This window comes from Anomaloglossus baeobatrachus, chromosome 5 (assembly GCF_048569485.1).
Source record: "Anomaloglossus baeobatrachus isolate aAnoBae1 chromosome 5, aAnoBae1.hap1, whole genome shotgun sequence".
Classification (NCBI taxonomy): Eukaryota; Metazoa; Chordata; class Amphibia; order Anura; family Aromobatidae; genus Anomaloglossus; species Anomaloglossus baeobatrachus.
The window spans coordinates 11989096-12002393 of NC_134357.1; the positions used below are offsets into that span (position 1 = coordinate 11989096).

General features: G+C 51.6%; 1 protein-coding gene across 1 annotated transcript; it reads right to left on the reverse strand.

The window, feature by feature from the left end:
• Positions 1 to 5947: 5947 nt before the first annotated feature.
• Positions 5948 to 9493, reverse strand: ADRA2A (adrenoceptor alpha 2A). The gene has a single exon (XM_075348219.1). The coding sequence runs from the start codon at positions 7562 to 7564 to the stop codon at positions 6272 to 6274; it is 1293 nt and encodes a 430-aa protein (XP_075204334.1). The 5' UTR covers positions 7565 to 9493; the 3' UTR covers positions 5948 to 6271.
• Between the last annotated feature and the right edge of the window lie 3805 nt (positions 9494 to 13298).

The following is a 13298-nucleotide window of genomic DNA, read 5'->3' on the forward strand; positions in this document are numbered from 1 at the left end:
TGCACTCACTATTCTGCTGGTGCAGTCACTGTGTATATACATTACTGATCCTGTTCTGATCCTCATTTACATTATGTCTTATACTCAAGAGCTGTATTCACTCTTCTGATTTTTGTCAGTGGTAAGTTTGTAATATATTTATCTCAGGATCAATAATCTGATGTTTGTTAACGATTACTTCAGCCAGCAGTAGAACAGTGAGTGCAGCTCTGAATTATAATACGGGATTTAACTCAGCATCAATAGAGGATCAGTAATGTATGTACACAGTGACTGCACCAGCAGAATAGAGAGTGCAGCTCTGGAGTATAATACAGGAGGTAACTCAGGATCAGTAATGTATGTACACAGTGACTGCACCAGCAGAATAGTGAGTGCAGCTCTGGAGTATAATACAGGATGTAACTCAGGATCAGTAATGTAATGTATGTACACAGTGACTGCACCAGCAGAATAGTGAGTGCAGCTCTGGAGTATAATACAGGAGCTAGCTCTGGATCAGTAATGTAATGTATGTACACAGTGACTGCACCAGCAGAATAGTGAGTGCAGCTCTGGAGTATAATACAGGAGCTAGCTCTGGATCAGTAATGTAATGTATGTACACAGTGACTGCACCAGCAGAATAGTGAGTGCAGCTCTGGAGTATAATACAGGATGTAACTCAGGATCAGTAATGTAATGTATGTACACAGTGACTGCACCAGCAGAATAGTGAGTGCAGCTCTGGAGTATAATACAGGAGCTAGCTCTGGATCAGTAATGTAATGTATGTACACAGTGACTGCACCAGCAGAATAGTGAGTGCAGCTCTGGAGGATAATACAGGAGGTAGCTCCGGATCAGAACACAATATGACTTAATGGACTCTGGCAGTTTCTATAAATAAGTGATAACATTTTGTTAAGGTAACATACATTGGATGTATTTGCGCCTTAGGAACAGTCTGAATCTGTGAAGTTTGGGCTGTTGTCCTGCGCTGTGGGGCACAGGGGCATTTCAGCTCCTTCCAGAACATGGACTCCGGAGCATTGATTCTCGCTCAGTTACAGCCGTCATCACCAACATGAGGTTTCCTAAAGCTGGTAAACTACAAGCAGCACAATCCGGGGGGCTGCAGAACCCAGACTGGAGACCACCGAGCAGCTACATTTATCCAAATGAATCAGACAGGAGCGTCCGTCCTGCAGATGCTTTCTCCCATCACCTTTATTACCCTGTACAATCTGCTCATACGAATAAGACGCGGCATTAATGCTCGTGACCTCCTGTGGCTTCATGTAGTTTTACATTAACAATGTGACCTGCTGTTACCTCTTTACCCTGTAGATTATAAGCCCATGGCAGTAGGATCCTCTCCCCTCTGTACCACCCTTTACCCTGTAGATTATAAACCTATGGCAGCAGGATCCTCTCCCCTCTGTACCAGCCTTTACCCTGTAGATTATAAATCCATGGCAGCAGGATCCTCTCCCCACTGTACCAGCCTTTACCCTGTAGATTATAAGCCCATGGCAGCAGGATTCTCTCCCCACTGTACCAGCCTTTACCCTGTAGATTATAAACCCATGGCAGCAGGATCCTCGCCCCTCTCTACCAGCCTTTACCCTGTAGATTATAAGCCCATGGCAGCAGGATCCTCTCCCCTCTGTACCAGCCTTTACCCTGTAGATTATAAGCCCATGGCAGCAGGATTCTCTCCCCACTGTACCAGCCTTTACCCTGTAGATTATAAACCCATGGCAGCAGGATCCTCTCCCCTCTGTACCAGCCTTTACCCTGTAGATTATAAGCCCATGGCAGCAGGATTCTCTCCCCTCTGTACCAGCCTTTACCCTGTAGATTATAAGCCCATGGCAGCAGGATCCTCTCCCCTCTCTACCAGCCTTTACCCTGTAGATTATAAACCCATGGCAGCAGGATCCTCTCCCCTCTGTACCAGCCTTTACCCTGTAGATTATAAGCCCATGGCAGCAGGATCCTCTCCCCTCTGTACCAGCCTTTACCCTGTAGATTATAAGCCCATGGCAGCAGGATCCTCGCCCCTCTCTACCAGCCTTTACCCTGTAGATTATAAACCCATGGCAGCAGGATCCTCTCCCCTCTGTACCAGCCTTTACCCTGTAGATTATAAACCCATGGCAGCAGGATCCTCTCCCCTCTGTACCAGCCTTTACCCTCTAGATTATAAACGCATGGCAGCAGGATCCTCTCCCCTCTGTACCAGCCTTTACCCTCTAGATTATAAACGCATGGCAGCAGGATCCTCTCCCCTCTGTACCAGCCTTTACCCTCTAGATTATAAACGCATGGCAGCAGGATCCTCTCCCCTCTGTACCAGCCTTTACCCTGTAGATTATAAGCCCATGGCAGCAGGATCCTCTCCCCTCTGTACCAGCCTTTACCCTCTAGATTATAAACCCATGGCAGCAGGATCCTCTCCCCTCTGTACCAGCCTTTACCCTCTAGATTATAAACCCATGGCAGCAAGATCCTCTCCCCTCTGTACCAGCCTTTACCCTGTAGATTGTAAACCCATGGCAGCAGGATCCTCTCCCCTCTGTACCAGCCTTTACCCTGTAGATTATAAGCCCATGGCAGCAGGATCCTCTCCCCTCTGTACCAGCCTTTATCCTGTAGATTATAAACCCATGGCAGCAGGATCCTCTCCCCTCTGTACCAGCCTTTACCCTGTAGATTATAAGCCCATGGCAGCAGGATCCTGTCCCCTCTCTACCAGCCTTTACCCTGTAGATTATAAACCCATGGCAGCAGGATCCTCTCCCCTCTCTACCAGCCTTTACCCTCTAGATTATAAACCATGGCAGCAGGATCCTCGCCCCTCTCTACCAGCCTTTACCCTGTAGATTATAAACCCATGGCAGCAGGATCCTCTCCCCTCTCTACCAGCCTTTACCCTCTAGATTATAAACCCATGGCAGCAAGATCCTCTCCCCTCTGTACCAGCCTTTACCCTGTAGATTGTAAGCCCATGGCAGCAGGATCCTCTCCCCTCTGTACCAGCCTTTATCCTGTAGATTATAAACCCATGGCAGCAGGATCCTCTCCCCTCTGTACCAGCCTTTACCCTGTAGATTATAAGCCCATGGCAGTAGGATCCTCTCCCCTCTGTACCAGCCTTTACCCTGTAGATTATAAGCCCATGGCAGCAGGATCCTCTCCCTTCTGTACCAGCCTTTACCCTGTAGATTATAAATCCATGGCAGCAGGATCCTCTCCCCTCTGTACCAGCCTTTACCCTGTAGATTATAAGCCCATGGCAGCAGGATCCTCTCCCCTCTATAGAAGCCTTTACCCTGTAGATTGTAAACCCATGGCAGCAGGATCCTCTCCCCTCTGTACCAGCCTTTACCCTGTAGATTATAAACCCATGGCAGCAGGATCCTCTCCCCTCTGTACCAGCCTTTACCCTGTAGATTATAAGCCCATGGCAGCAGGATCCTCTCCCCTCTGTACCAGCCTTTACCCTGTAGATTGTAAACCCATGGCAGCAGGATCCTCTCCCCTCTGTACCAGCCTTTACCCTGTAGATTATAAACCCATGGCAGCAGGATCCTCTCCCCTCTGTACCAGCCTTTACCCTGTAGATTATAAACCCATGGCAGCAGGATCCTCTCCCCTCTGTATCAGCCTTTACCCTGTAGATTGTAAACCCATGGCAGCAGGATCCTGTCCCCTCTGTACCAGCCTTTACCCTGTAGATTATAAGCCCATGGCAGTAGGATCCTCTCCCCTCTGTACCAGCCTTTACCCTGTAAATTATAAACCCATGGCAGCAGGATCCTCTCCCCTCTGTACCAGCCTTTACCCTGTAGATTGTAAACCCATGGCAGCAGGATCCTCTCCTCTCTGTACCAGCCTTTACCCTGTAGATTATAAGCCCATGGCAGCAGGATCCTCTCCCCTCTGTACCAGCCTTTACCCTGTAGATTGTAAACCCATGGCAGCAGGATCCTCTCCCCTCTGTACCAGCCTTTACCCTGTAGATTGTAAACCCATGGCAGCAGGATCCTCTCCTCTCTGTACCAGCCTTTACCCTGTAGATTATAAGCCCATGGCAGCAGGATCCTCTCCCCTCTGTACCAGCCTTTACCCTGTAGATTATAAATCCATGGCAGCAGGATCCTCTCCCCTCTGTACCAGCCTTTACCCTGTAGATTATAAGCCCATGGCAGCAGGATCCTCTCCCCTCTGTACCAGCTTTTACCCTGTAGATTATAAGCCCATGGCAGTAGGATCCTCTCCCCTCTGTACCAGCCTTTACCCTGTAGATTATAAATCCATGGCAGCAGGATCCTCTCCCCTCTGTACCAGCTTTTACCCTGTAGATTATAAGCCCATGGCAGTAGGATCCTCTCCCCTCTGTACCAGCCTTTACCCTGTAGATTATAAACCCATGGCAGCAGGATCCCCTCCCCTCTGTACCAGCCTTTACCCTGTAGATTATAAGCCCATGGCAGTAGGATCCTCTCCCCTCTGTACCAGCCTTTACCCTGTAGATTATAAACCCATGGCAGTAGGATCCTCTCCCCTCTGTACCAGCCTTTACCCTGTAGATTATAAGCCCATGGCAGCAGGATCCTCTCCCCTCTGTACCAGCCTTTACCCTGTAGATTATAAACCCATGGCAGCAGGATCCTCTCCCCTCTATACCAGCCTTTACCCTGTAGATTATAAACCCATGGCAGCAGGATCCTCTCCCCACTGTACCATCCTTTACCCTGTAGATTATAAATCCATGGCAGCAGGATCCTCTCCCCTCTGTACCAGCCTTTACCCTGTAGATTATAAATCCATGGCAGCAGGATCCTCTCCCCTCTGTACCAGCCTTTACCCTGTAGATTATAAACCCATGGCAGCAGGATCCTCTCCCCTCTATACCAGCCTTTACCCTGTAGATTATAAACCCATGGCAGCAGGATCCTCTCCCCACTGTACCATCCTTTACCCTGTAGATTATAAATCCATGGCAGCAGGATCCTCTCCCCTCTGTACCAGCCTTTACCCTGTAGATTATAAATCCATGGCAGCAGGATCCTCTCCCCTTTATACCAGCCTGTCACTTTAATTGTATATTATATGTATCTACAGCACCATGGAATTAATGGTGTTTTACAAATAAAATATTATTAACAGTATTACTTTTTTATCCATTTATTTTCTGTTATGTAAAACAAGTATCTGCAAGTGGTGGAGTGTGTGCGCCATGCTGGGAGTTGTAGTTTCACAGCAGGAGGGCGCAGAGCACTCATCACATGCAGAACTCTCACAATGAAACCTGTTGCCCCTTCCTCCTCCATCAGATTCCAGCAGACGCAGCCCCACATGCAGAACATGGAGCTATTCAGGGGGCTACCATAGGACAAGCAGCATTTCACAACAACCCCAACCCCCCCAATAATGACTGATCCACTAACACTGAAAGTCACCACCTCCAAAAGACCTGAATATCATCAGCCTCTGACATCATACTAGTGGCTGATAACAGAGAACAAACAAATTGTAAACACATGAACAGTCACTTGAGAAATTAATTCTTTTAGTTTCAGAGTAATCAGGAGCATCAAGTGAATGGTGAGATGATTTACCCAGCCGCCCTCCCCATCCTCCCCTGGTCCAGCAGCCCTCCCCATCCTCCCCTGGTCCAGCAGCCATCCCCATCCCCCCAGTCCATATGCGGGGGGTCTGCCTGGTCCCTAAATATCAGCACCAGGGAAGATGCTCAGTACAGATCTACAAAGCAACATATAATGCTGGTAATGATGGTGCAGACACAAAATAACAAGATGTGCAGCAGCAGCAGAGGAGGAGGGGGCTGCACTGTGTGTGGGGGGCTATTTACACCCCAATCCACCTCTGTGCAGCGCTGAAACCACCTCCACACACAGAGGAGTGAACCCCGGCCCTGCTGTAAATATATACAATGTAACAAGATGAGTCAATAATGGACCAAAGGGACAACAAAACTATAAAAACAAATAAATAAGCGGCTGATCGGGGTCCAATAACCACAGCGCGGTCGTTTTAGTAGTAAAATATATTTAAGCATTCATCATAATATCATCATCATCATCATCATCATCATCATCATCATCATCATGCCTTACAAAATGAAGACAGGCTGCTCCCACTCCAGTCTTTATGGATGACAATGAGGTGGGCACAGGGGGCTTCTTTAAGTCTATTCGATAATGTCCCCCACATGTATCCATACAAAAATGTTACAAAGGCTAGGAAGGGTTGAGGGGTCTCACACAATCCTTTTCCTGTCCCCCTTGCACAGGATCTTCTTGAAGGCCCTCCTGAAGTCATGGTTGAAGATGGTGTAGATGACAGGGTTCAGGGAACTGTTGCAATAACCAAACCAGAAGAAGAACTTGAAGAGGGTCTCGGGGACATTGCAGCTCTTGCTACAGATGGCAATGAGGGAGTAAGTGAAGAAGAAGGGGAACCAGCAGACCACAAAGACCCCAATGACCACGGCCAGGACGAAGGTGAACCTCTTCTCCCTGTTCTGCCTCCCCCTCCACCTGGAGGCCTTGGCGCTCCTGTCCTCCTCCCTCCTGGGAAGGCTGTCCCCGGGCTTGATCTGGCTCAGCTTGGTCTTGCCCTTGTTCCTTGCTGCCTTGTCTTGTTTCTTCTTGGAGGAATACTGGAGGTCTTCCCTATTCTCAGAAGATGAGGAGTCCTCCATGTCCACTCCATTGGCCTCTGCTTCTTTGTGCTGGTCTCCAGAGCCTCCAGCTTTCTCCCCATTCAGCTTGACTGGCAAGTCCTTATCTGCACATCCATTCTGCTTCTTCTCGGGATCCCCATTGCTCCTCTTGCTGGGGGGGATCCGCGTCCTTTTCTTGGCGATCTGGTAGATCCTGATGTAGACCAGGACCATGATGACACAAGGGGCGAAGAAGGAGCCGATGCAGGAGGAGATGATGTACCACTTCTCCTCGTTGATCTTGCACTTGGGCTCCTCTATTTTGCCACTCTCCTTCTCGATGGTGATGAGTGGTGGGAAGGAGATGACAGCGGAGATCACCCACACGATGAAGATGATGCACTTGATCCTCCGAGGAGTCCTCTTCAGGTTGTACTCGATGGCTTGTGTGATGGACCAGTACCGGTCCAGGCTGATGGCGCAGAGGTGGACTATGGACGAGGTGCAGAAGAGCACGTCCAGGGCCAGGTAGATCTCACACCAGACCTTGCCGAAGTACCAGTAGCCCATCACCTCGTTGGCCAAGGAAAATGGCATGACCAAGGTGGCCACAAGAATGTCTGCAGATGCCAGGGACACCAGGAACAAGTTCTGCGGGGCTTTGAGGGCTCTACTAGTGAAGACAGCGATGACCACCAGGACATTGCCAAACACAGTGAAGAGCATGAGAATGCCCACCAGGGAGATGAGGGCCAGGGTGACCTGCAGGGAGTACGGGGGTCCGGACACGTCGGTGCCATTGCCGGCGGTGCTGTTGGCGCAGTCTCCCGGGCACTCCATGGCGGAGATGCCCCCCCTGTCAGCCGCCGAGGTCTCGAAATTAATCATCAAATATCGAGGTGGTCTTCCGAGTGGTGGGAGCGTAACACTGAGCCATGCCGGGGCGAGGACCCGCTCAGGGGCCCCCTACAGCCGCCATCATGCCTCCTCCACAGGGGCAACGTCCAGAGCAGTCATGCACGACCCTCCCGGCTGAGCGGCTCCTCCGCCTCTTACCTGCCCGGGCGCCCGGCCCCACAGCGGCTGCCCCGGAGCTGGAGGGGGCTGCAAGGGTTAACGACGAGGCTCATGGCAGCCACAAACTTCCAGGACTGTCACTGGCATCCGAGGAGTGGAAGAGGATGAGGAGGGTGCAGCCCGGCTGGCAAAGGGCAGTGCTCAGGGTCCTGTGGGTGCTGCCAGGCTGGCAAAGGGCAGTGCTTAGGGTCCTGTGGGTGCAGCCAGGCTGGCAAAGGGCAGTGCTCAGGGTCCTGTGGGTGCTGCTAGGGAGGTACTGGGTGCTCAGGGTCCTGTGGGTGCTGCCAGGGAGGTACTGGGTGCTCAGGGTCCTGTGGGTGCTGCCAGGCAGGTACTGGGTGCTCAGGGTCCTGTGGGTGCAGCCAGGGAGGTACTGGGTCAGTGCTCAGGGTCCAGTGGGTGCAGCCAGGGAGGTACTGGGTGCTCAGGGTCCAGTGGGTGCAGCCAGGGAGGTACTGGGTGCTCAGGGTCCTGTGGGTGCTGCCAGGCAGGTACTGGGTGCTCAGGGTCCTGTGGGTGCAGCCAGGGAGGTACTGGGTCAGTGCTCAGGGTCCAGTGGGTGCTGCCAGGGAGGTACTGGGTCAGTGCTCAGGGTCCAGTGGGTGCTGACAGGCTGCAAAAAGCCAAAGCAAAATAGTCCTGTGGGTGCTGCCAGGCTGGTATAGGGTCAGTGCTCAGGGTGCAGTGGGTGCTGCCAGGCTCTGGGTGAATCAGTGCTCGGGATGAGCTGGGTGCTGCCTTCAGGTGGGGCAGGTAATGTCAGTAAGAAGGGCTGGAACCTGAGAGGCTATAGGAGAGTCCGAGCTCGGGGGCGCTGGTGCTGCAGGTGGGGGGCGCTGGTGCTGCAGGTGGGGGGCGCTGGTGCTGCAGGTGGGGGGCTCTGCCAGGCGCGTTCAGGCTTCATAAAATGCAATTCTCAGAGACAGTTGGGTGTTTCCAAGTGTTGGGTACAGATTCTGTATTTAATGCCAAGCTGGAAAAGGCTCAATGCTTTGTGTTTTCAGGGTTCTGCCAGGGTCTATGTGCACTTTGCTGGGTGCAGTTTGCTGGGTGCAGTTTTCTGGGTGCTGCCCAGGCTGTGGGTGCAGTTTTCTGGATGCTGCCAGGCTGTGGGTGCAGTTTTCTGGGTGCTGCCAGGCTGTGGGTGCAGTTTTCTGGGTGCTGCCAGGGTCTATGTGCACTTTGCTGGGTGCAGTTTTCTGGGTGCTGCCAGGCTGTGGGTGCAGTTTTCTGGGTGCTGCCAGGCTGTGGGTGCAGTTTTCTGGGTGCTGCCAGGGTCTATGTGCACTTTGCTGGGTGCAGTTTTCTGGGTGCTGCCAGGCTCTGGGTGCAGTTTTCTGGGTGCTGCCAGGCTGTGGGTGCAGTTTTCTGGGTGCTGCCAGGCTCTGGGTGCAGTTTTCTGGGTGCTGCCAGGCTCTGGGTGCAGTTTGCTGGGTGCTACCAGGCTGTGGGTGCAGTTTGCTGGGTGCTGCCAGGCTGTGGGTGCAGTTTTCTGGGTGCTGCCAGGCTGTGGGTGCAGTTTTCTGGGTGCTGCCAGGCTCTGGGTGCAGTTTTCTGGGTGCTGCCAGGCTGTGGGTGCAGTTTGCTGGGTGCTGCCAGGCTGTGGGTGCAGTTTGCTGGCTGCTGCTCAGGGCTCGGGCTGTGCAGGGTGCTGTGTCATCGGCTCTGCTGCATCTGCTTGTCTGATCGCAGGAGAGCTCGCATCTGCTGTGTTGTTGTACGAGCTCCCAGCACTGGACATTTATAGCTGCACAATCAGCGCTGAACCAGAGAACAGGCAACGTCAGCCCCCCCACGTGGGAATCCGGCATCTCTACACCCTCCACACCCTCATCCGTGTGCGCAGCTTTCAGGAGTGCAGCTGTGGAGGGAGCAGCAACCGGAGCTCAGGAGCTGCCCCCGGACACCTCACTGACCCCACACATGTGCCGCAGACAGCAATCAGGAGCTGCATGTGCTTCATACCCAGCAGAGGCAGGACAGAGTCACAGAGCGAGCAGAGCAGGCAGGACAGAGTCACAGAGCGAGCAGAGCAGGCAGGACAGAGTCACAGAGCAAGCAAAGCAGGCAGGACAGAGTCACAGAGCGAGCAGAGCAGGCAGGACAGAGTCACAGAGCAAGCAGAGCAGGCAGGACAGAGTCACAGAGCAGGCAGGACAGAGTCACAGAGCAAGCAAAGCAGGCAGGACAGAGTCACAGAGCAAGCAAAGCAGGCAGGACAGAGTCACAGAGCAAGCAAAGCAGGCAGGACAGAGTCACAGAGCAAGCAGAGCAGGCAGGGCAGAGTCACAGAGCAAGAAGAGCAGGCAGGGCAGAGTCATAGAGCGAGCAGAGCAGGCAGGACAGAGTCACAGAGTAAGCAGAGCAGGCAGGACAGAGTCACAGAGCAAGCAGAGCAGGCAGGACAGAGTCACAGAGCGAGCAGAGCAGGCAGGACAGAGTCACAGAGCGAGCAGAGCAGGCAGGACAGAGTCACAGAGCGAGCAGAGCAGGCAGGACAGAGTCACAGAGCGAGCAGAGCAGGCAGGACAGAGTCACAGAGCAAGCAGAGCAGGCAGGACAGAGTCACAGAGCAAGAAGAGCATGCAGGGCAGAGTCACAGAGCAGGAAGAGCAGGCAGGACAGAGTCACAGAGCGAGCAGAGCAGGCAGGACAGAGTCACAGAGCAGGCAGGGCAGAGTCACAGAGCAAGAAGAGCAGGCAGGACATAGTCACAGAGCGAGCAGAGCAGGCAGGGAAGAGTCACAGAGCGAGCAGAGCAGGCAGGACAGAGTCACAGAGCAGGCAGGGCAGAGTCACAGAGCAAGAAGAGCAGGCAGGACAGAGTCACAGAGCGAGCAGAGCAGGCAGGACAGAGTCACAGAGCGAGCAGGCAGGACAGAGTCACAGAGCAAGCAAAGCAGGCAGGACAGAGTCACAGAGCAAGAAGAGCAGGCAGGACAGAGTCACAGAGCAAGAAGAGCAGGCAGGACAGAGTCGCAGAGCAGGCAGAACAGAGTCACAGAGCAAGCAGAGCAGGCAGGACAGAGTCACAGAGCGAGCAGAGCAGAACAGAGTCAGAGAACAAGCAAAACAGGCAGGGCAGAGTCACCAGTACACTATAGAGTAGACAACTGCGTTGTATGTAGATATAACCTGGATATCGCACCGACAGTATACAGAGACTGTACAGTCAGGGAGCAGTCACATTATAGGATGTATATACTATTCAGCGACAATACAAACCTAGAATATATACTGTATAAAGCAGAGCACTTTACATTGCAGCCAGTATATAGTCACAGCACAGACAGGGTATATAGGTAACTATTGCTCCACAAGGACCCACTATGTAATATATTGGAAATGCAGCCTGAAAGGGAATCCAGCCTCATGGTGTAGCTGAGATGCAAAATCCTGATGAGATGCACAGTCCTGATGAGATGCACAGTGCTGAGAATCCCCACTGTGTGACCACTGCGCGCAGCAGAATCAGGAGAGACAGGTTCATCTGCTGCAGAGACCACAGAGGACGGGAGGTCTCCAGACAACTCTGATCTCATGGGCAAGCAAAAATACAATCACAGCTCAGTCATGATCCTGTCTGGGGACGGATTAGATACAGTCAGAGGACAGATGAGATACAGTTTTACTACAGAATACAGACAAAATAGATACAGAGGATGTAATAGATACAGTCAGAATAGATACAGAGGAGAGAATAGATGGGGTGCATCATAGATACAGAATAGATACAGGACAGACCAGCTAAATACAATCATGGCTCAAACAGAACAGTCACAGCACATCCTAGACACAGTGCAGTTTTGGATACAGTATTAGATGCAGTACAGTATTGGATACAGTGCAGTTATAGATACAGTATTAGATACAGTTACAATACAGTCAGAGAACAGCCACAGCACAGTGCAGATACAGTCCTTGCAACAGGGAGCTGCCTAGTGATGCATTGCTCTGCACTGTCCCTGTGTACATTACATGCATTGCTCTGCGCTGTCCCTGTGTACATTACATGCATTGCTCTGCACTGTCCCTGTGTACATTACATGCATTGCTCTGCGCTGTCCCTGTGTACATTACATGCATTGCTCTGCGCTGCCCCTGTGTACATTACATGCATTGCTCTGCACTGTCCCTGTGTACATTACATGCATTGCTCTGCACTGTCCCTGTGTACATTACATGCATTGCTCTGCACTGTCCCTGTGTACATTACATGCATTGCTCTGCGCTGCCCCTGTGTACATTACATGCATTGCTCTGCGCTGTCCCTGTGTACATTACATGCATTGCTCTGCGCTGCCCCTGTGTACATTACATGCATTGCTCTGCGCTGCCCCTGTGTACATTACATGCATTGCTCTGCACTGTCCCTGTGTACATTACATGCATTGCTCTGCGCTGCCCCTGTGTACATTACATGCATTGCTCTGCGCTGTCCCTGTGTACATTACATGCATTGCTCTGCGCTGTCCCTGTGTACATTACATGCATTGCTCTGCGCTGTCCCTGTGTACATTACATGCATTGCTCTGCACTGTCCCTGTGTACATTACATGCATTGCTCTGCGCTGTCCCTGTGTACATTACATGCATTGCTCTGCACTGTCCCTGTGCACATTACATGCATTGCTCTGCACTGTCCCTGTGTACATTACATGCATTGCTCTGCGCTGTCCCTGTGTACATTACATGCATTGCTCTGCGCTGTCCCTGTGTACATTACATGCATTGCTCTGCACTGTCCCTGTGTACATTACATGCATTGCTCTGCACTGTCCCTGTGTACATTGCATGCATTGCTCTGCACTGTCCCTGTGTACATTACATGCATTGCTCTGCACTGTCCCTGTGTACATTACATGCATTGCTCTGCACTGTCCCTGTGTACATTACATGCATTGCTCTGCACTGTCCATGTGTACATTGCATGCATTGCTCTGCACTGTCCCTGTGTACATTACATGCATTGCTCTGCACTGTCCCTGTGCACACTACATGCATTGCTCTGCACTGTCCCTGTGTACATTATATGTATTGCTCTGCACTGTCCCTGTGTACATTGCATGCATTGCTCTGCACTGTCCCTGTGTACATTACATGCATTGCTCTGTACTGTCCCTGTGTACATTGCATGCATTGCTCTGCACTGTCCCTGTGTACATTACATGCATTGCTCTGCACTGTCCCTGTGCACATTACATGCATTGCTCTGGACTGTCCCTGTGTACATTACATGCATTGCTCTGTACTGTCCCTGTGTACATTGCATGCATTGCTCTGCACTGTCCATGTGTACATTGCATGCATTGCTCTGCACTGTCCCTGTGTACATTACATGCATTGCTCTGCACTGTCCCTGTGCACATTACATGCATTGCTCTGCACTGTCCATGTGTACATTACATGCATTGCTCTGCACTGTCCCTGTGCACATTACATGCATTGCTCTGTACTGTCCCTGTGTACATTACATGCATTGCTCTGCACTGTCCATGTGTACATTGCATGCATTGCTCTGCACTGTCCCTGTGTACATTACATG

Bases quoted from the DNA above. Each gene is read 5' to 3' on its own strand.
- ADRA2A (XM_075348219.1), bottom strand. From the start codon at position 7,564: ATGATTAATTTCGAGACCTCGGCGGCTGACAGGGGGGGCATCTCCGCC.